This window comes from Puntigrus tetrazona, chromosome 24, assembly GCF_018831695.1.
Source record: "Puntigrus tetrazona isolate hp1 chromosome 24, ASM1883169v1, whole genome shotgun sequence".
NCBI lineage: Eukaryota > Metazoa > Chordata > Actinopteri > Cypriniformes > Cyprinidae > Puntigrus > Puntigrus tetrazona.
In genome coordinates, this window is record NC_056722.1 from 1523614 (window position 1) to 1548265 (window position 24652).

General features: G+C 37.4%; 1 protein-coding gene across 1 annotated transcript; it reads right to left on the reverse strand.

Annotated features, from left to right (window-relative positions):
* Positions 1-1845: 1845 nt before the first annotated feature.
* On the reverse strand, positions 1846-16158 carry itprid1 (ITPR interacting domain containing 1). The gene is made up of 17 exons (XM_043227026.1): positions 15872-16158; positions 14555-14757; positions 14183-14231; positions 13974-14011; positions 13073-13129; positions 10842-10890; positions 10066-10140; positions 9771-9973; positions 7669-8144; positions 7524-7584; positions 6982-7106; positions 4612-5475; positions 3067-3194; positions 2853-2964; positions 2427-2696; positions 2284-2332; positions 1846-1933 (listed from the first exon to the last, which is right to left on the reverse strand). Exons 2-16 carry the CDS (start codon positions 14673-14675, stop codon positions 2285-2287), a joined length of 2676 nt encoding a protein of 891 aa, XP_043082961.1. The 5' UTR covers positions 14676-14757; positions 15872-16158; the 3' UTR covers positions 1846-1933; position 2284.
* Positions 16159-24652: the final 8494 nt, after the last annotated feature.

Below are 24652 nucleotides of genomic sequence, written 5' to 3' on the forward strand. Positions count from 1 at the left end.
CGATTCAAACACGATGGAGGCGAGGTTTGGTAAAATGGAGTTTGTTGAGACAATGTCTTCAGTGCAGTGATTCCTACTTCATTGGTGTTTGATTTCACCACACCATAAAGAGCTTAATAATATTTAAGATCATTTTTACGCATGTACACTCATCACGACAGCAATAATAACAATATTATCTCGATGAAGAGTGTGAACGAGAGGAAATGAATAATAATGAAAAACAATGTGGACATTGTTTACTGACAGGCTTTGATGTCTTTTTTTTCTGCTCTGATGTGAATGGTGTTTCCTCCTCCCGTGTGGAGTGTGTGTGAAGTGGTTTTGATTATTTTTTAATTCACTGAACCGTTCGATACTAAAAAAAACCATACAAACGGTCCATATTCCAACCTTAAGTCTGGTAAGGGAGCGTCTGCAAAGAACATAAATGTAAGCGTATAAACTTGGTCAGTCTGCATGCGAATACAATGCGGCACTTTACACATGATCCCTAAATTCTGAACGCGCCAAAGCAAAACTCGTTTTCTAAACATTAAAAACATTAACGTTATATGGCACATTTACGTTTGTTTATGGGTTAGAACAACGACTTGAAACAGCAATGTCATTTTTTATATTCCTGAGAACATGTCTGAGGAAGTGGCATCGAAGTATGTCTGATTAAACGATTGAAAACAGGTAGGCTGAGTTTCTTACGTTGCAGTTACTCAGTATTCATTGTTTTCAATCTTACTGTAACTGTTGTATTGTAAAACTCAATACTTTGGCTCTTACGTGGCAAAACAGTCAATAGTTTTTGTAGGCACAAAGCATTTTTGGCCTTCAACCCTGTAACGTTAACATCCCCCAAAACATTTTAATGCGAGACACTGCAGGTGAATAGAGTAAAAAAAACAACGTATAGTTATCACCTTACTTACCTAGTTGACTGATTGCATTGATAAGTGCAACCATTCTTTGTATTACAATTTTCTAAAATATTCAATTTAAATATGCAAATGAGGCATTCTTTAATGAATTATGCATATGTCCAATTTGCATACATTTCTAGAACAAAATATCTAAACACCTTATGAAGCCAGTTTCAAAATTATTTCATGTTTTTGACACGTAGGAGTCAAAAGGTTTTACAGAAGGAATTTTGGGTATTTCATTTCGTTGCTCCACAATTCAGAAAATACTTAGAACAGACCGAAAACAATACATTTTGGCAGTTTTTGGGGAGAATAAAATGTTATATATTATTAAGCAAATTATATATGAACGAATCCTTTTGTAAAAGCCTTTGGGATGTAGACAGGAATAAAAATGTAAGTTTTGGTGCGTGTAATTACTCTTGAAGTGGAGATATAGGTCTCTCCCCTTAATGCAACAAACAGTTGGTTATTGCACGTTTTGAAAGACTATTATGATGACTTATAATGCCTTCTGATTCATTACACTAAAATTGCATGCATGCTGCTAAGAATATTTACCGTTTTAAATTCTGAGAATGTCAAAACTAATCTCAGTAACACACTATCAGTAATCTTACATAAAGAAACTGTATTTGTAGACCAAAAAGTAGGCTTACTGACTGGGCCATAACTGTTGGAGGGCATCTCAGGACCACTGGAGGAACCATTAGATCATTGTCCAATCAGACCGGACCAGCACTATGTCATACACTGCTTCATCAGGAGAGCAGCAGCTTCCTTATACGGTCAGTGCAACACCTCGATGATATGGAGTGTTTTATTACAAAGACAGAGACGAGAGAGTGCTAGACCACTGGGAGGAGGTTTAATCTACATTATAAGAGTCGTGTATGCACATGTAAAAAATCAGATGGACACATGATAATGGTATATACATAATTGTTTATTAGTTCTTGTGCTTTGGAGTCAGCACTTAATTTGATAAGTGACTTCATCACTGCATTGCTGCGTCGCTAAATAAAAGGAAAAAACAAAATTATTTGTTTTGCATGTTGCATGCAAGTCAAACTGAATTCCATTTAGACCCCACAAAATTTCACCAAACTTATTTCAGATATAGAAACTTGTTTCCACCACAAGATAAACTGCGCAATTCTGAGAGCAATCTCATAATCATAAGTTTAATAATCAATCTCGTAACTGATAATCAATCTTATAAGTTATGTTATCTTTTTCACAAAGAGAAAATTCAGAATTGCAAGATATTAAGCCAAAATGGTGAAAAGTCAGATATACACTTGATATACAAAAAGTTGAAAAGATAAAACTAACTTTTGATTTCAGACTAAAGAAGAAAACAAACCTTATTCCAATGAGTTATTGTTCATTGAATGTTGTAATGAATTTTTCAACTGAAAGATAAAAATGCACAATTAACGATGCGTTAGGACGTTATCATTACCAGTTCTAATAATTCTGATGATGAGGGAACGAGATGTTTCTTACACTTTTAATAAAAGCTACAAAGTCCAGCCTGTCTGGTTTAAAGTTGGCCTCCCATTGGGTTTGACAGGGGAACCGATGTGGATCTTGACATGCCCCGTGACAGGTGCAGTGATGATGGACACACCGCTGAGGACTGGACGCGACGGGCGGCAGGCAGCACTGAACGGCCACGCTCCTGGTTGAGGTGGGTTCTGAATGGGGCATATCGGAGGGTGTAATTCTCAGTTGGGTGCACAGCTGAGACTGTTCGTCCATGAGCCGATTCAGCTTCTGTAAACATAACAGTATGTTATATTCTTTACATTGCACGTCTGAAGGATGTTGGGTGGTGACAAAGTGTATTCCGATTCGTGCGTTGTGCCATTTTTGCGCCAAAGCCTATATTCTGACCACATTTAATGTTTAGTTTATGAGTAAACTGAATACCATTTTAATGCTGTCGTCATAGCGATGCACCAGATCAGACAGCTGCTGTTCAAGGGTCCCGGCTTCATGTTTGACAGCTTCTCGTAGCTTCAAAACATCTTCCACTTCCTCCCTGAAACACAGAATCAGCTTTAAACGCTGCACGATACTATACATGTCATTGAGGAGCACTATTAACTACTGATTTATCCGTTATGATAGTATTCGTCTTCACCTGTGGGAATCTGACAGAGATCCGATCACAGCTGCTTGTTCTTCTTCTAGTCTCACTTCAATTTCTGTCAGAACTGTCCGGAACTTCCTCAGACATTTCACCATGTCTTCAAGCTCATCCAGAGAGTACTGGGAAAAGAAATAGAATCATATTTGTCCGCTCCTGTTTGATCCCTTCTGGGAAAACAAGGTCTTTAAAAGCAGTTGAGCTGGTTTTTGGTGTATAACAGCTGATTTATTGCTAGAGGCCACCAACTGATTAACCACCCAACCCAGAACAAAACCTGTTTTTTGCGTTACCTGAAATACAATAAACGTTAACTGAAAAATAAAGATAAACACTTAAACTACCAAGATGGCATTTCCCAATAACTAAACAGCTAATAATAAATAACAGCATTTCTAAAATAAATAGAACAAATAAAAACTGAGAAAATTATTAAAACCACAGCACACACTCATTACTCAAGTCTTCAATGTCACATAAATAAAATCATTACTGGAAACTGTTGCACTGCTTAATTTTTTTTTTTTTTTTTTTTTTTTTAAACCTGTCATACTAAGACTCTGATGAATATAAATTCATACAATAAATTTTAAAATAGAAATCTAACTTTCTAACAATATAATCTAGTATTTAATATTTTGGGGTAAGTACATTTGTTTTCTTTTTTTTCCTTTTTTTACAGAAATTAAAAGTTTTAAATGTATAAGAAGTAATAGCGACGAGTTCTATTGTTAGCAAATATTTATATTTTAATTAAAAAATGCTGTTCTTTTTAACTTAAAGTAGAAAACTAAAAGAAAACTAAAAAAAATATAATGGCAACACAACTGTAATAATAAAAATAAATCAGCATATTAGAACGATTTCAGAAGGATCATGTGACGTCATGCAGAATGGAGTAACAACTGATGGAAATTCAGCTTTGCATGACAGGAATAAATTATATTTTTAAATATTTAAATTGTAATTTCACAATATTACAGTTTTTCCAGTATTTTTGATCAAATAAACGCAGCCTTGACGAGCATAAGAAACTACTTCATACTGATCCCATCTCTCTCAATGATACTAAAACAAAACTGGCTTGATGCAGGGGTTTTAGCTGGATTTCATGACCTCTGACCTCCAAATGCAGGCAGCTTCAGTGGAGTGTTTATAAGCGAGGATGCGAGTTAAAGGGGATTTTGGTGCGTGTGCTTAAAACCTGTGAAGGTTCTGAAGTGGTCAATGTTCGCTACTGTTTTCCATTACACATGCAAATGAACTATACAAATTCAAATGAGCTTCATTAAACATAAGTAGTGCACATTGCTTTTAATCTCGCATGTTTAAGAGGCGGAGGAGTTTTTCCCAGAATAGAATGTTTAATCTTAGCCTGTTCAGAGGACATTTCGAGCAATAATCAATATGCTACCAATATATCATGCATTCCTAATAATATAAGATATTTAAAAAATAAATACAATACAGAGCATGATTGGAATTTTCCACCTCAGTCTGCCATATTTAATGATTATTTGTAGAGCAACGTCTACTTACGGGCAGACTGGAGGACAGCTCGGGTTGAGGTTTTGCCCAGCCATTGTCGTAGCCGATCTGGGAGCCGCAGTAGAAGCATCGCTGCGCGCCGGCCCACAATGCACCGTGCAGTCTGTGATCCTCCTCCTCATACGACAGTCCGGTGTCCAGTGATATCGACCGCGTACGCAAACGTCCAGAATCTCCAGAACAGTCCACTGAGTTCCATAGGTGAGGTGGAGATGTGTCCACTGATGTGAACGGTGTCTGTGTGGTAGGTGTCTGTGCTGTTCCTGAGTCATTATCTGTGATCACATCAGACCAGGACCTCCTGGAGAAAGACTCTCTCCTGAGTTTGAGGGCTGTGGGGGAATTGTGCCCAGCGGTAGAAGCCAGGGATCCCTGCATCAGATCCAAGGCTGGATCTTTTTTGCCCTCCTCAAGATTATTTGTAAAGTTATCCACCTCCCTTCCCACAACATCTGTCCTCAGATCAGGCCTCAAGTGTGAGTTTATCTCAGCAGATTTTAGTTCCTCAAAGAGGGACATGCCTTCCCTATAAAGACGACTGTCTGGACTTTTTGATCCTTGCAGTATTTCAGGCGGGTAACCAACGGGATCCATTTGAACAAAGTATGCTAGAGTGTAAACACCATTACTGCCAACTTTGCTAATATCTGGCGACAAAGAAATTTCTTTTTCACTTATTATTTTCCTCAGCTCTCCTGAGTCAAACACAGTTTCAGAGTCTGCTGTTGTAGGCGAGGGTTTTTGGTTTGACTCCGTTTCAGAGTTGTTTTTATCTGCAGGTGGATCCTCCATTTCTCGCTGTTGTAATCTCTTCTGTTGATCCTCTGTGCTATCTTGTGATATTGCATTTAGCATCTGCAAAAAGCAGAAACAGCAGAGGAAATTAGACCCAGCAAATGCTAAATGTTCACATTGATTATTAATGCCAAAAAACAAAGAATGTAACTGTAAAAATAATGGCTTTAGATATCGTATCCAAACAGGTATCCGCTAAACTACTGTGTCTGTTTGGTTTGAACAAAAAGATCCTGACTCTATAATACCTATAATATTATTAGTTGGCCACATTGTGACATTTTTTAAAGTATGGATTTCTTTATAGCCTTTACAAAAAATGGTTCAAATGGATCAAATGTATATTGGTAATTCAAGTAATATTGTGGAATTGTGCAATAATTTACTTCCACAAATGACTTACTTGAGTAAAATTGCTGCATAGCATTTATTTAGCACTGGTGATAGGAAATGGAATTACACAACGTTTCTAAAGCTTGTGGTCAGTGAAATGTTTTTAAAAGAAATCTCTTATGTTCACCAAGGCTGCATGTATTTGTCAAAAAATACAGTAAAAACAGTGAAATATTAAGAAATAGGCTTGCTGCGAAAGACGCTGGTGGTTACATCACTTGACCACCGTGACACCGCCCCAATAGTTATTTTTTTTAATAATAATAAAAGTAATTTAGTTCGGTGAGAGAACATACGATTAAAACTGAACATAGCTGCTCAATGCAGTGCTTTGTAGCTCATTTTGCTAACAGATGTTACGTTTAATTTTTAGTTGTTAAGTTATTTGTTATTTTATTTTATGTTATGTTATATTAGGTATATGCTATAGCATGGTGTATTTTTTTATTTGTTTTGCTTGAATTGGATTCAAGCAATTCATGTCGAATTGCCGCTCATGTAAAAGTGAAAGTAAACGTTTCTTTTTAACAAGATGAGGGAAATTGGAACAACTGCTTGTTGCCTAATTGCCAAAAGCGAACGTAAAACACACATGGCGCATTCAAACTATTTAAAACCGAAGGAAAGCTAGGAAAAGATAAAAAAAAAAACCTAAACATCCCATCACAGTGACTCCAGTATTACCGGTGTTGTGACACCTTGAGGAAATTTTCTTACAGTCACAACCGTGTTAAGAAATATTATTAAACATTTAATATAACTGGTTATTATTTTAATATACTGTAATATGTAACTTAATCATAATAATTTATTCCATACAAAAGCATTTTCATAAACCATTACCCCAGTCTTCAGTGTCACATGATCCTTCACAAATCATTCTAGTATGTAAATATGCTGGGGGACTTATTATTATTTAGAAACCATGATACATATTTTTCCAGGAACAGCTTTTATATATCCCAAACATTTGAATGGTCGTGTAATACATTTTAAGAAAATATATGAGATATTTTTTTGGAAAAAAGTGATTTTATGATATATTGTATTTTCTTATTTCTCTTTGACATAAAAGAGACTTAACACAATAGCACACTATTTATAGTACCATTTATACAGGTGCTCAATCCTTCTGCAGTATGTAGATAAAGAAAGAACTGAATTACGTCTTACCTTCATGAGATCGGGTCCAGGGCTGCTTTGCTGGGATAGCACAGGTATGAAGGGCTCCTCTAGGAAGCCACTGCTGTCTGACTGACAACTGTTTGTTCTCATCACGTAAGACCCAATTCGTTCACCTACAGGAAACCAAGATCAAGATTAGCATGTGGCCACATATCACAAGCGTTCAGAAGAACACTAAAGCCTCTTGATCAGACTAAACAAACAAGTCCATTTTTCCATAGCGCTGTGGTCAGGTGGACATTACATCAACTATACACCATGTAGCCTGCTGCGCATATGAAAATGACTGGACAATCGACATGAGTCATTTGCATAATATCAGAAATGGAAATTGTTCCAAGTAAATTATTTGAATCCACACTGTGGCTTTTAAAAACGTTCGCTTTTCAGAAAACAAATGGAACAATATTGCATTTTAAATGTTAGCTTTTTCTGAAGTGCACGTGTTAGCCTGTACAAATTCTAGGATAGTTAGCAGGGCATTGCATGTTGCTATGCAGTTTCCTGGGTGTCTTAAAAACAAAATGCACCTCCAGGATCCACTGGACCATTGCAGCTCCCAGGTATACTTCCCTCGTCAAAACTCTGGATCTGAAAAACAGTCAACAGTTATTAGAGAGGGAATAATGTGGAAGTAAATACAGAGAGCATTACTGCAGATCACTACTACTTCACCTCTTCCAGCTCAAAAGATTCAACAGGCCGTTGCAGACTCTCTTCGGTTGTGAACGGGACAGAGTCGAGCTTCAGAAGGTCTGATGTTCCTCTTACCGTTGGGCTGTTTAGAACCGGCTCAGTGGCCTCAAAATTAACGTTCTGCTCCTCTTCAAGCGGGGAGAGATAGTTGTCTGACATTCTTGTGCGTTTAGAAGGGATCTTTTTATCTAACATTGGTATGCCAGATGATTCTGGGCCGGATAGGGCTGAGGAGGTCACAGAAGAGGGCATGTGCTGGTTCTGTAATGTTTTGGCTTGGCTGAGGCTCTTCTTAGAGGCTCTACGTAGAATCATGGCCATGCGCTTTCTCCTCTCTCGTGCCTCTGCGGACATCTTGGAGGTTGTAGATGGGTCCATATTCTGAGTATTAGCACCAACCAGAGAGGAGAACGTCGTGGTGACCTGCTGAAGAACCTCGAGTTGTCTAAACCGATCTAAACACCGGAAGGAAAAGAGATAGAGCTTTAAGACGCTTGACTTGCATTAAACTGTGCTTATCAGATTTACAACACACTGCAGCTGTACAGGAAAGGAGTGTCAACTTCTGTTTTACACAATATTTAAACAACTTTCAACCTTCGAAAACACCTAAATTGGGGTATTATGTAGTGATGCCATAGAAAAACTTTTCTTAACCTAAATTACCAGCATAAAGAAGAGTTTGTGCAACGGAAAATCAACAAACACTCTTTAAAATTTAAAAGTTCTTTACTGGAACCTAAGGGTCCATGAAGAACTTTTAAAAGGTGCTGTATGTAATTTTTGACTGTACTAAAGCAAAAAATATCATAATATACATTTAAGAAACATGTTAAAGGAATAGTTCACCCAAAAATTAAAATTCTGTCATCATTTACTCACCCTCAAGTAGTTCTAAACCTGTGTGAATTTCTCTGTTCTGCTGCACACAAATAAAGAGATTTTGAAAAAGTTTGTAACCAGGCTGTTTTTGGGCTATTGAGTGTTATAGTATTTTTCTTTTCTTACCATGGAAGTCACTGGTGACCAAAACAGCCTGGTTACAAACTTTTTCAAAATATCTTTCTTTGTGTGCGGCAGAACAGAGAAACAGGTTTAGAACTACTTGAGGGTGAGTAAATGATGATGGAATTTTCATTTTTTGGGGAACTTTTCCTTTAAAGTCACATACTTCACAATGTTACATAAGGTATTCTACTTTTGAAATGACTGTTCCTTGTCAGAATGTCTATTTTTGTTTTGGTATGTTTGTTTCTGCCCACTGCCAGTTTACCCAATAAATCATAAAACTTAGCCATGGAAGCCAGAAAATGAACTGGGTCAGAGATCACAGATTCTACTCAACCTAAAAATCAACTCAACAAATTGCATGGCCCATCGCCTTCCAGTCAGTTGCAATTGTTCCTCTTGCATGTCTTAATCTGGCAATCCACATAAATGTTGAGTCTGAGGAGGAGAGGGCAGGAGAAACAACTCTCTCCATTATTTTGAATTTAGGCTGCAGTACCCATTTCAACCACTAGCTGTAAATATTGCATACTGCAAATTTAACATCTACTTAACGTCTATGTCTATGGTCTGGTTTTAAGAATGGTAACATTCCACATGAGCTTCGTATGGCAAGGCATGAATACAAACAAACATTCAGCCTGGAATTCTCGGCACGGTTGGAATATTTCAAATATCTGTCATACATTAGATTTGGCCTAAGAAAAAAAGTCATATAGACCAATTTTGTGTTTTTTGTAGTGCTGTCAAAGGATTAATCGTGATTAATCACATCCAAAATATATAGTACATATATAGTAAAAACTCATATATTATGTAAAAAAAAAAATATTTTAGATGTGATTCAATCGCGATTGATCATCAGCACTAGTTTTTTGTTTATTTATTTTTTGGAATTTGACAGCTCCATTCCTCTTTCACATTCATTACACAGGAGCTGTGGAAAGAATGTTCTTCAGAAATTCACTGTTTGAGTTTCATGGAAGACAGTTAGTCATATGAGTTTGAGGTGGCGTTTAAACAAACAAAAAAAAACCCTTTCATTTTTGTGTGAACTTAGGATACTTGCTCACTTCTGACATCTAAGTTTTCAACGTCCATTCGGTTCTGCTGAGCTTCCAGAAAGAGCTGAAAGCTGATCCCACGAGCACATGACTGGTAATTGAGGAATCGGGCTGGGATTCTCCCTGTAATGTCAGGCTCCTCAGTGCCAAAACCCAAATCCAACAGCAGTTCCTCAGGGTCATCCTGCAGTATGTTCAATACGTCCATTACACTGCAGAACAAAATCACAGTACAAAACTCAACATTAGCCAAAATATCAACAATTAACGAATGGCTAGTTAAGGCTGTTGAGGAAAACCAGACCTGACATCAGATGGTATTGAGACATTCGATGCAAAACTGTTCCACCTGGACAGAACAGGAGGATCCTGAGATGACCTGTGTGTAAATGACACCAGCAAACCTCAGTGAACAGAAAACAAGCACTGCTGACCTTCCTTTCCTACACAACGAAGCCCTCCGTCACATTTTCCTCTGTTTCACTCATATCCGGTCAGAATCGCTCTTCTCTTACCTCACTGCCCCATCAGTGACATTCCACCTCATGCAAACGAGCCCAGCAGCCCATGCGGTGTCATGTCAACAAATCAGCATTTGCATGGGAAATGTGGCTAAGGTTTCTGGCAGGTGCCTGAACAAGCCTACATCACGCACATATATATACTCCTACACAGCACTCTGCCTGATATATAGTATATACACATTCATACAGAGTACATATTCACATAACAAATGTAATGTCACTTAATGACGCTTAATGTCATTTTAAACATTCTGATGTGACAAAGAAATGCAGTGTGTATTCCTTAAGACTATTGATAGAGAACAGTGCTGTTAATTGTACACTAAAGCTCACTTCAGGCCTAAACTAATAATTTAATAACAGTTAAATCTTTAGTAAATCTCAAAATATCCATTTTGATTTAATTAAAACAGTAAAATAGCATACAATTTTAATATGGGCCATTCCATGCAAAAATGATCAGCTTATCATATGAATATCACATCACAATGAAGACGTAAAAGTTATAAATGACAAGTACTGCTTCAAAGGCAATGAACATTAAATCATTTCTTACCTCAGAAGGTCTCGCAGAGTCTTGAGAGAGCGTTTGCCATATAAAGATGCTGCATCAGACACAGAAAAAACACAGAGGAGTTCTTATAAAGATGGAAAACATCTGCGTTTTCAATTAAACACCTCCAGAGAAGCGGTACAGTAGCTATATTAGGTCAGTATTCTTCATTGTTGTTTTGATATCTTCTCATAAACAACTCTAGAGAAGAGCATTGGCATTTTGTCAGGGACATGCTGATGTCTTGTTAAAAGTGGCCCCCGATCCAAAGTGCCCAGCATATTTTCCTAAACTCGAGTCTTTGTTTAATCTCGGCGGATTCCGAAGAGCGGCAATCTATTCCGTCTTCTACCCTCCATTGCAGCCAAGTTACAAAACCAAAGCACCTCATTCACTAGAAGGGGAGTGTCTGGCGGCACAACTGACATGAGTGACAGATTCAGAGAAGGTGAGCAACCTTTTCTAAGAAGAGTCGAACGGCAACAAACGAGAGCAGACGTTCACTACAAAGCGACCCTACCCAGTCCAGAAGACAGACAGAATCCTGAAGAAACACAGCACACCCAGCAGAAAGAAAACAACTTTAGGTGGTCGGCGTCAATATGATCATTCAAAAATGTTAACAGATATTAAAAATGTCTGGCGAGTAAGCAAATACATTTATGGATGCAGCTGGTTGTATGTTCTAGTAACATAATATGCCACTGTATCTACTGTATTTGTCTAATTATAATATTATTCTGCATTTGTTCTTTAAATCGGTCTGTGAAGAGATACATGTCTAAATAGTTTTATCCTGTTTTTGTTGGGCTAAAGATACATTTCCAAGTCAGTAGACATGAAAGATTCTAAAGTTCTGTTTGGAAAAATATTTTCTCTAAGGGCTAGGGGCAACAACATCTAAACATCATACCTCTAGAATCTTATCTGTTGCAATGTACAGTATGTTAGGACATGTCAGAGCTTAACTTGAGATTGCATAAAGGAAATTTCTGTAACAGTCCCTGGTGCCTGTAGTGAAAGGTCAGCCTAAGGTAAACCTTAACACCACAGTAGTCACAAGAATTATGTAAAGGACGACTTAGCCTAGTAGGAAATGTACTTCATGTATATCATAGAAGTGCTCATACAGGAATTATAAAAGAAGGCAACAATTTGATAGTTTAACCTACTTATTATTTTAAGCAAACGCCTACTCTTCACTGAACTTGCAATGATGCAAGTTCAGTGAAGTAGAAAACAAATCCTAATGTCACAAGACAATAATGTGATGAAATCAACAGCAGATTTATAAAAGAACAGTCAGACAAAACTAGTCATGCCATGCCTTTGCATACTGGGAAAAGAGTGACTAAGACTAAGATTTTTTTCCAGTGTAGGTGTATTTGAACTACAAATCATGAATCCAACTCATCCGTTGTGCTCATTTTTAAAAATTAAAGTACAGGAAAGCTTCAACAATATTACTTGAGATCTTCAGAATGGCAAGTAAACAAAAACGCTACAATAATCAAGTAAATCTTAGGTTACCTTTTTCAAATGTATTACTTGAAGTTTTTTGCAATGTAAATTTAAAGGGAAATTACATATTTATAAAAAAAAAAAATACTATTAAGCCCATAAATGCTAACACAAAAATCTATAGTATTGGTTGTTTTGGGGTGCGTTTACCAAAAGCATTGTTAGTTAATGACGGTGGAAAGTTCCATTGAACTCTATTGGTAACAACAGAACTTTTGGGAAACGTACCCCTGGTTGTTTGGTTTTCTTCGCAGACCTATATGGATATTGACCCAGCAACATATAGTAGTTATGTAAATCATGTTAAGTTAAGACACGCGTCTTTTTCCGCCTTATCTACTCCTTTTCTGTGTAACTGGAAACCATTGCAGTAGCACGTGAAGTTTCAACAAATATGCCGTGATGCATCTCAGACTGGAGTCCCCCGAAGCTGGAGACAGCAGGGACTGGACTGTCTCAGTTCCTGCCAGTGTTTGTGTTAAAAGGCATGGAGAGGTTTGCCATGTTTAAAATCCAGGGTTAGCACAGTCCTTTTGAACACTATTCTAAATCACAGACTCCATATGCCACTGTATGCTCAATACTTTAATTTAAAAAAATTAGCTAAAGCCTTGATGCCAACCGACGTCACTCATTCATATCGCTCATATGTCTTGTTTCAGATGGGTATTTGATTAAGCTGAACAAGCAATACAAAACCTGAAAATGTTTACCTTCCACTCCCAATGCCAGATCATCTTCTCCGCTCTCGTTTCTTCTTATAGGCTTCACTGAAAGCAAAGCAATATGTTTTACAATGCAATATTTAAGAAATTCAGAGGCAACAAGTCATTCCCTCGGGTCAAAGGTTGGCTGACCTGCTAACCCTGTTATAATGGCATAAATCAGCAATGACTAATTGACTCATTGTGAATCATATCAGTATGTTAATGACATTTCCAACGCAGCATTTACACAGAGCTCCAGGGTGAAATAGAGGCATTCACAACATCACTGCATATGCATTGAGCTGATCACATCCATCAAAAATTGAAATGAACTGAAATGTACAGCAACTATAAAGCAAGAAAAATGCACCAAAATTCTCTCCCATGTTGCATTTTATCCCTGATATGATAATAATAAAAATATGATCAAATAAAAATATTATTTTTGTAAAACATTAAAATACAAATATATAACAAGTACAAATAATAACGTATTATTATTTTTAATGTATTACTGCTTTAAAAATGTGTACATAAAGTAATTAGTGCTAGACAACAATTATTCCAAAATTATTTAATATAATATTTATAATGCCAAAATTGTTCATTGTGTGTGTGTGTATTATATATATATATATATATACAGACACACACACATATAGTATATTTAGAAAATACTTAGATGTATTTATTTTCATATATACACACTTTTTTTTCACTTATTTGTACATGCATATGTGTGTGTGTGTTTATATATACACATAATAAATTAACACAGTACACATACACATATTTTATGTACATAAAACTTTTATTTTGGATGTGATTAATCGTGATTAATTGTTGCCCAGGACCAGAAATGTATGTACCCATACACTTTTTGTGCAAATAGGACACGTAAACTTACCGGACGTTTCCAGGACAACCTCTGGTTTTGTATTGTCCCTTAAACAAGGAAGTCAAATTATATTAGTGGCCATAGCGGAAACGCTTTTAAGAGTATAATTTGGGAAGAATGCAAATTATAACAGACGGCACAATAGAGCGGCTGAAACCTTTTGAGAAAGGTTTAGCCCTCGGTGAAAGAGGCATGAAGACTTGTGAGGCTCAACTTACTTGGAGATTGTCGTAAGCCAGCGCTCTACGCTGTCTTCATCACACTTCCCTGTTCAAAACAAAACACGGCCAGTCGTTACAACACTCACCCTGCTTCCTAAATGTTCAGTATGCTTCATAAACAAAAATGTATTTTGGATGGGTCTGGATGAGCCGTAGCTTCAGGGATACATGGGCGTTCACTGCGCCGCTTTGCATGTTCTGTGAAGTGAGCAGGATTGATCCGTGGAATTAAGATTTGACCGACACTGACTATACCGTAATACAACTTCCCAGTTCCTTGGATTATCTCAAATATCAAACTATACATCGCAACTCTGCACGTCCATGAAACAGTACAGCACCTAACAGACATATATATCAGCTACTCACTTGCGTCCAAATTGATGATGGGAACGATATCAAAGTTATCCGTCCTGTTCCACCTAGTCCTGGAGGTCTGGAGAATTGCTCTTCTGGCGGCAGATTTATTGGTAGACATTGTTGTGGTCATGAGATTCAACCCATTGAAAAATCATCAACCGTGGTGAGCAAACACCTCAAAATCAGTTCATCTTCACTGGTCCAAATAATGACTGTCAGAAAAAAAGACAAAATGCCATGCAGGTTTAATATTTGTGGTATATACCATATGTATGCGGTTTCGATTCACGCTATATTATAAAATCTATGGTACAACTAAAAGGCTAAAACAAATCTAAAAGTTGGCCTTCTTTTCTAAACACTTGACCAGCAATATTTTCCAATTTATATATAGAGAGACAGATAGATAGATAGATAGATAGATAGATAGATAGATAGATAGATAGACACACACACCAATTAATAAAACATTAATCTACTTAACAAAATTTTTATACATATTTTATTTGAATGTTAATTTTACTTTCCCTTTCAATACAAAATATGGGTTTCTGTTCCTGTCTATAATCATCAGATGTTCCTGAACCTCTTATTTGGCTCAGGTTCAGGTGTTTTTTTTTATTATTATTATTAAAGATGAAACTGAACGTTGCTGGAAAGTAGATCTTGAGGAACAGGATCGGGCACCTCAATAATTAAAGGACGTCAGACGTTACGAGAACATGCCCTGCAAGTAACGTTATCTGTGAATAAGTCCAGACCTTTCACCAAAAATAAGAAAAAATGATTAATAAACAATGATATAAACCACTGCGATCCATGTTGCTTCTGCTAAAAATGACCCTGAACCCCCGAAAGCAGTCACAGGTGTCAGTTTTTTCTAATCTGAGGTTTACACATTATCTGAAAAAGCTGAATAAATAAGCTTTCCATTGATGTTTGGTTTGTTCGGATATGGAGTTACAACAGATCTGAAATACGAAGTTGTCCAAATTAAGTTCTTAGCAATGCATATTACTAATCAAAAAATATTTTTTTTATATATATTTATTAATCTTTACTTAATATGCCACTGAATTTTGACCAGCACGGTGTGTTTTTGGCCACTGCTACAAATACACCCAGTGGTTTTGTGGTCCATGGTAACAAATTGAATGAATAAATAAATTATCCTGAAACAATAAACCATGAAACCACTAAAACTAGAGTGGATGTTAGCTTAACGATGAAACTAACACCGATTTCGAGCGAACACTATTCATCGACTGAGGAAAAATAGAAAGACATGTGACGAACCGCATCTTGACCGCCATCTCAAACACTCACCTGCGCTTTAGAGGAGCACGTCCAGACTGAACACCTGCCGCAGCGCGCCTGCTTTAAAGTGCCTTATCGCTATATCAACCTCGGCTAAAAACAGAAACACACCGGCTAATTCGGTCCACATACAAGGAAAAAGCAGAACGCGTATGCAAATAAAGCGCATAGAAAACAACCCGAGGCGCAAAGCCGATGTGCGAACGCGCTGTTATCGCCTTCTGCTTTAATCCAGATGAATATTTACATGAGCAAGATTGAAAGAGGAATTGAGCTCTGCCTGCGTGCAGAAACATGATATTTGTTGTCGGCTAACCTGCTAGAAGGAAGTTTGTGACATTTCGCAATACCGCCATTGAGCCAGAAAATCTTTTTAAACGAGTTTAAACGACCCCCGCCCCCCGAAAATATTATTTAGACATATTTATGCGCATATTCTAGCACTTTAAAGAACTAAATTATATATTGTACGTTGTTTGCTGTTCTTTATTGCCATGTTGTCTATATATATATATATATATATATATATATATATATATATATATATATATATATATATATATATATAAAATATTTAGTCACATTTAACATTATTATTACTACATTGTTTTTATGTGTTTATGATGTGTTTAGAATTAGACGCAGCTTATAATATGATGTTAAACCAAGTTGGCCTGACTGCAGTTCTGTGTTTCAACCACTAGAGGTCACTAAAGGTCTAACTGAAATACATTTGGGCTTTATATACCGATGCCTGCATCCTCAATAATGAATGCCACCACGCATAATTAAGCTATAAAAATGTGCGGCAGTTTTTCCCCAGGATAAAAGGTGGAAACTAGATCATTTCTCTGTGTGAATTAATATTCCGTGCACACCGAGGACCAGTAAACTATTCACAAACAACTAGGTAGGTGACTGGCACAGATTGGATTGCATTATGCATGTTTGGCAGAACACTGTTTCGTTTGAATGTTTTGTCAAAGCAACCCAATCACTTTTACATTTCAGAACGGAAATCCTAAAGCCTGAATGTTTCACATAAGCAATACTGTCACGTTTGCTGTTGTCAGAAGTACTTATTGTAACAACAATTTTTACATTTAAAATCTAAATCTATGAAAAGGAATGTTGCACAAAAAGCTTTTAATGCTTGTGTTTTGTATATTTCCTAGCAGATGTGTGAAGTCAGTTCTTCTGGAGTTTACGCAGGTGCTCTTGCAGAGTAATCGAATTCAATTAAATAAGAACATGATCCAATAGCGTTTGACAACCAGAGTTTCACAGTGTTTTGTGTCTATATCTACGTAGATGGCTGCACAAACGTTTTTTAGGAAATATAATGTGTGTTCGTGCACACAATAAAGGCCACTTTGTTTCATTTTTAATAATTCCCATTTTTAAATTCCAATTTTTGCATGTGTCCCAGGTATCTAAATAGTTTTTGGGGTCGCCGTATCATCTGAGAAGCAAGCTAATAAACATCCTAAGTCTGATATCAGTTGTTTTTTTCTTTTGCTTCTCCTGCGTGCGAGTCCTCGAGTGAATTTCCATGCAGACTTTGCACGCTGTGAGAGGGACTTGACACGTCCTGACAGGGGCAGGCGCTGAGCACATCTGGAGCAGACGGGTGTGAAGTTTCTCGCTCCGGGGCACAAGAGCAGTTCCCCCTTTCACTTCATAGCGTGATGCTTCCCATGACATCACTTAGAGTCTGTTTCTTAAACTTTCATGAACCTTAGAGCTGAATAAAATGCAGTCATCACAGCGGTACAGCTCTGAAAAGGCTCTCAAATGGCTGTATTAACGCTTTAACGCATCTCTTTCTCCTACGCGAGGGCCCCGGCACAAAACAGTCAGACATCTTCACCTAGACTATCATCCGGGCAGTTGTGCCTTATGTGAAGGAAACAAAAGCATAGAATAATCAAGCAGCGTTCGATGGGTTTTCTTCGTAATGGTACACGTTCTCAACGCGACATGAATATTTGAGCAGCCTGCAACTGCTAATTTAATCATTCAACATCTGTTACAATTACTCCGGCTTCCACACCAAGATCTGGCTACAAGATACGAATGTAGAGCGTTATTGTTGGTAGAAAGCTTTGGAACAAAGAATATTGAGAAGGATTTTCAAAGAGAGTTTACGTTGGCTGTGTCTAGACAGTGTTGCAGCATAAGGGAAAATTCTAATGCTTTAAAACTAATTCAAATGAGCTTCGGACACAACCACACAAATAGAACTCATTAGAAATATAATGTAATGTATTTAAATAACCTGAAGAGCTCATTTGCAAAAACAGATCTACAACTCCCTTTTTTATCATTTTCAAGGATTTTTTTTTTCATTGGTTACAAAAAAACTAAAAATACAACTAACTAATATAATAAACAATCTAGCCATATATATATATATATATATATATATATATATATATATATATATATATATATATATATATATATATATATATATATATATATAATATAGCCAATTTAAAAGATTCATATTAAAATAAATATTAATATGTAAATAATAAATAAATACATTTGTATGTGGACATTTGTTTTTAACAGAACAAATGTAATATAAATAACATGTAATAAAATAATTTTGTATGAAGGAATCGATTCAAATTTAATGCAAATTAAATACAATTCATATTAAAACAATATTTAAATATAAGTGTTATTTTAATTAAATAACGTCGATAGTTTATTGTAGTAAAAAATAATGTGCAAATGAAATTAATTTAAAAAAAATATTCAAATATTAGTGTTATTTATATATAAATACAAATTAAATTAAAATGTAATAAAGCTGTCCAAAGGAGTCAATCAAAGTAGGATATTAATAGTCTTTTGTTTTCAGTCTAGTTGTTTTTAAAAATTCGCAAAAGACTCATCTCTGCCGCCTTCAAAATCAAAACAGAGCATTAATATCAAAAGGCATCTTAGATGAGTTGTTATGTAAATCTACCTTTGTACATGTCTATGAGGGCAGCGTTTCCTTGTTCTGACTTTACTGAAATACATGCTTTTTTTTATCTTTAGAGGGAATTTTGAATATTCTTGGATGAAAATGTCATATTATTAACAACTACTTACAGATTTTATATGTGTGAACTCCGTCCGTCTCCGTGTGGGTTTAAGTCCCACTGTCTCAGGTCTTGGCAGAATGGCGATAATGCTTTTGACTGTGACTTTGTGCGCTTGTGCTCGTTTTGGATGGAGCTCGTTACAGGCTGTCTGTGGGTGGGTTGCGCAGACCCTCGCGAGGCTGTCGGTTGGTCACAGGGTCCAGACCATGACTAATCCAAACCCCACCAGGCTGACCAGATGGGGCCTTCAGATTTCCTGAAAATAAGAGCAGGCCAACATTTCAGAAGAGGCGAGAACAAACGCAGAACGACGACAATGGCGCTGTTACGTAATCGCTTTATCAACGTTTACGGAAAATGCAGATAGCCCGACTACAAACCGAAGATAAACATATCATAGCATTAGTGCGAGGCCCACAAGAATATCCAATGTAAGCAAACAAACGTACCAGATATCTTCATCATAAATATCAGCCCTTGTGGCGGGCTTCAGAGAGCGGGTGTCCGGGTTGCCAGATTCTGTTTTCCAGAACATTCACAGGAGCCTCAGAGGGTCGGAGAGTGGAGATTAAATTAAGGCCTAAGTGGAGACAGCTGCCTGCTGAAACCAAGGACATTTAGGCCGGTTCCTGAGGGTGATCTGTCCAGCAGGCCGTCCAAAATGGCTCCAGCGCGAGGATCCTTACGACTGGGGTTACATCAAAATAAAACTGACTACAGCCAGATGGGTTTTGGCACTAAAGGAACAATATACACGTCGCGCTAAATGGAACAAATCTGTATAAAATTGTGCACGCTTGCGTGGAATCTCACTTCTAAGCGCGCGCCTTCGCAGATACCCATGCATGCTTTAATGAGCGCGCAGTCTGTTCCTGATTCGCAGCGTAAAAGAAGAATAGCATTTCAAATCTTTTCTGAAAAAGTCGTTTCTGCCATTTCTTACTGCCATGGATCGTTAACATATCTAACACCGTCAGACTCTTGCTAGCCGCTAAAGAGTCAAAAATAATACTTTTCCAGGAATGAATTTGAACTTTGGACGTGCTTTGTCTCTGGGTGGAGGTGGAGGATGAGCCACGATAAAAGACAAAACAGGCCGATTTCCAAAACAATATTTGTTGTAGTGCCTCTCATTGCGTCAGGGCAGATGATCAGACAAGTCTGGAGAGGCCGCTGATGGCGAATGATGAAATGACATGCAAAAAAGCAGCTGGGGCCACACTAATGCATAACATTTCCATAACATTCCAGCAACGTTCGAGTAACAACTAGTAGAGAGCCGATAAAGGCTTGCGTGAAGTCAACTTCAACCTCTTATTTGAACAACTAACGCTTACTTCTCAAGAAAAGTGTTTATTAACAAATACATTCAGATGCTGTTTTTAGTGAATAGATCACAAAATGGATCTTTTATTTTATTTAGATCGGGACAAAAACACATTCTGGTCTCATGAGGAGCCAAATATGGCCCTAACATCACCGCATTCAGGGTTGCTTCGCGAGCAGATGCCAGACGGTTTAGGAAGAAGCCCAGCACGAGTCGTGCCAGAAGAACCTAATCTGGACTGGGCAAACAAGAGCAGGGGACTGCAGGAGACTGTACCCGTCCAACGTGTGCCTCCACAGGGCCAAAAGAGAGGGTACGACCCATTTAACCCATGCCAGAGACTTCACTCGTGCCAGATACACCACATCCACCTTCCTACCAGATAAGATTTGCGCAATTGCTTTGCGACGGAGTCACAGGCACACACTAGGTGAGGTTTCTCAGAGAAGGTTCACCCTGATGGACATACTTGGCACGACTCTGACATAAATCACAGTCACATCAACATTTCTGGCACGACGTATCCTCACACACTCACGCACGCACACACTTCCCCCATCCGCTCCCGCTAGTCCCTGGACTATAGCATTGGCTAGGTACAAGAGTGAAATTAAAATCACTTAACAGTGTGGATCGGCGGCACTGAGCAGATCATTTCTTCATGCAAATCACAGGGGGAAAAATCAAGTCTTTGTTTTCAAGCATGGCACAAGTTCATATTTTACATCAAAGGCATATTTTGTTTTGGCTTGTATGCGGTTGCATGTAACAGTAATTCTAATGAGAAAAGGAAGAACTTTAGAACTAGCGATGCACGATGAACTTCATCTTCTGTGATAGAAATCTATTTAAATCTATGCAATTAACAATAACAAGTTTTATTTTGAAGGTTATTATATTAGTCTATGCTATAGGCTATTATTAGCCGCTTTATTTGTAATGTAGTGTCAATCACAATAGTTTTCGCGTCCATAGCATGCATTTTTAAATGATGACAAATACGAAATAACGGTAAAATGCACATGAAAAATTCGTAAACGAATTTTACTTTTGGCCCCTTTAACGGTTGAATCATGAAACACCGGAGAATATTTGGTTAATTTTGCAATTTGTGTTTAGTCTTCGCTGTTGTGTGCGGATTAATCTGATGGTATATTAATGGAGATTCTCCCGTATCCACCTTTTTCTTGATGTAAAAACAAGCGCGGCCATTTTTTTATTTTATGTCTCTCTACTTTTATTGGTCTCTAAAACATGCACAGATGGAAATAGCTACTGTATGCACTTCACGCGACAGTTAAAAAAATTTACCATTTCCACAGTGAGTTGAAACACAAAAATTTTAATGTACTCAATACCTCTACTCATTAGCTTTAATGAATTAAAAAAGAGCGCATTAACAATTACATAACATTAATTAAATACGCAATTTATTTATTATATTTTATAAATATGTTTAGAAAACATTATAGCCTATTTTTCAATTATAATACGCTGTTGCAATAACTGTAATTTTTTTTTATAGCATGTTACCAGTTGTTTTAGATACAGAAATCATTCTCTAGAAATATTTATGTACAATTCACTAAAAGGTGCCATTTTAAGCAACAGTTCCTTCTGCATGCAGTCGTCCTTTTCCTCTGAGAAACTGATGTTATTCATTTTTAAAAACTGAATGATGAATTATGCATATGCCATACTGCCAACCATTAACACTGTGGCTGTCGTACACACGGGTATCTTTGTATGTCAACCCTGTTTGATTATATTTATAATATTTTAGCATATTTAATTGCATTTATAAAATGAAAAAAATGCTTATTTTTACACTCTTATTGACGGTAATATTTAATTTTTTCTTTGTCATCAAATCCGTGCACTCGAGATTAGCTCCGAGGCCCATCATCAACAGACGTCTAGAACTCTCAAAAGACCATCTTTAGCAGAGCTACTGATCTTAATACTTGAGTGTGTGTGTGTGTGTGTGCGTGTGTGTGTGTGCATGCCACTTGACGTGTGAACATCCATGCCTTCATTTGCTGCCTGTTCCTGGCATCACACTGTCCTTAAAAGCTGATAATGTGTTAATGAAATCACTGGCAGACAGCTCTTGTCAGCCGAATGTTCCACATGAAAAGGGGCCAGTCCTCCACTGTGAGTCTGCAGGGTATAAAGCAGGTCTGTCAGGGGAGCAAGAGTCTGTCAGGGGAGCATGTGTCTGGCCCGGCCATTGCTTTTGTGTTGTCGTTTTTTTCTGGTCTTTGCTCTTTTTTCTAACGTTACAGGTCCTTTCGCCTGTCCTTCTCCGAGTGTCTGCGCTAAATTTTTTATGCGGGATGGGCCTGCCCCCTTTCCTTTCTGCAGCACAATGATTTATTGCCCAAAAAGACCAGAGAACTAATTAACAGAGTAATTAATTAATATGAATTTGCATATTTGCATTTGCAATTAGTGCAGTCAAGTGATTAGTCTGAAATGGGGAAGTTTGACTCATCAGATGTTGGTGTGTGTGCTGAACCGGAAAGCTCGTCACCAGCTGAGGCATTTTTTGGAGGGGGACAGAAGGGGACTGTGTGTGTGTGTGTGTGTGTGTTTCTAAACACAAACATCCAAGGGTATCCGCCAATCATGCATGACTGAGCCGTCGCTGTCAGCAAACTACATCTGTATGCTGCGTTCATTATGTTTTTGTTGAGCTGATAAGTGCAGATCAACCTGGCCGTCCCAATGAAAAATACAGCAAATATTTTTACCAAGAACACTCATGACTAACCGGATTGCGTCTGATAGGCGACTCGCTGCTAACGGGACCACTAGAGTCTGTCAACATCGGGTTAAAGAGCCTATTAATCTTAGACGGGGACAGAAAGGTGTTGCGTGTCATTTATGTGGTGTTAGGCTTTTGTGGCGTCCTTCTGAGAGGGATAAATGCACTTGGGGCATTTAAAGAGCTTCTGATTTGAATTATAAATGCGAGGGAGAGCGAGTAGGCCAGGCACAGGTTCAATAGCAGCAGGAGCTTTCACTGATAATGGAATGCATGGGTGTCGGGTCTTAATGTGGGAGGAGCCAGAGCTCGGGACAATTACTGCTACAAGACACAACCAGATGCCAGAGATGCCCAGACCCGGGCCCCAAAATCTGTGTGTGATTTTGGGGCACGGGTAAATCTTGCACTAAACCGGGCGCAAATGTGTTCAATGTGATCCTGAAAGTAAAAAAAAGAAAAGCTTAGGACTATATATTTGTGACATTGCTTAACAGTTAAGTACATTATGATGACAATCCTGGACAAAGTTCTCATTAAAATAATGCAAAAAAAAAAATTTTTTCCTAAGATGTTTATAGAAAATTCTAATATATAGTTTAAAATTTGGGGTCAGTAAAAATTCTTATGTTTTAGTATTTCAGTGTGTGTGTGTGTTACCTATGAGTACATATGAGTGTGTACGTATATAGAAAGAGAATTTTTATTTTGTTTTGTTTATTTAAACATGCAACACTTTAATCAGCAAAGTTGTATTATTTCAAATAAATGCTTATCTTTTGAACTTTCCTGAAAAACTCATGAAACCCTTTAATCTTGAATAAAATGTGTCACTGTGTCAGTATGAAGCTACACAACATTTTCAACATTTAAAATATTAAAGACATGCTTCTTGAGCATCATATCAGAGTATTGCAATGAATTCTGAAAGGTCATGTGACACTCGAGAGTGATACTGAAAATATACAACCATTTTAAATTGTAGCATCGTAATATTCAGCTTTTTTTATAATGTACAATTATATATTATGATCATCCACAGTTCAGATACACAGCATGAGAATTTGAGGGAAAGACGTCACAATCCCAAAAAATAACAAAGCTCTTAATATAGGCGGCGTTTTCGTCGTGCACAGTATAACTTCTCGGAGCGAAATGTGACCTGGACATGTTTTCGTTAGATTCACCCGCATACTACAGAGCGGTGTGAATGCGGATGGCTCTGTGTGAGGAGGACGGGAAGGGATTGTGTGAACGTGTGCATGCGTGAGAGAGTGTAAACAAAAACCCAGATTTATTTTCATACGCAGAACAAAAAAAGAATAAGAAAACCTCAGAATCCGTGTTCACTGCTCACATTTAATAAACGTCAGAGAGCGAATTCTTCTAACCTTCCTCTAAAATATATGTTTTCGTAATCGGGTTGATGCCACATTGAAAACGCTTTCATGATGACAGACAGTAGGATCGGTCGTTTGGCAAACGCCCTTGAAGAGACTGACCAGGCAAACAAGAGCCATCAATCATCCACTTCCTGCTGTCATTCACCAGCACTGACCATTTTTTGAGATGTTTGCACAATATACCTAATACAA

Bases quoted from the DNA above. Each gene is read 5' to 3' on its own strand.
- itprid1 (XM_043227026.1), bottom strand. From the start codon at position 14,675: ATGACCACAACAATGTCTACCAATAAATCTGCCGCCAGAAGAGCAATT. The intron at 7,585-7,668 runs GTGAAGTAGTAG...ACTGTTTTTCAG, and splicing joins AATCTTTTGAGCTGGAAGAG to ATCCAGAGTTTTGACGAGGG. The intron at 2,333-2,426 runs GTAAGAAACATC...TTTATCTTTCAG, and splicing joins TTGTAGCTTTTATTAAAAGT to TTGAAAAATTCATTACAACA.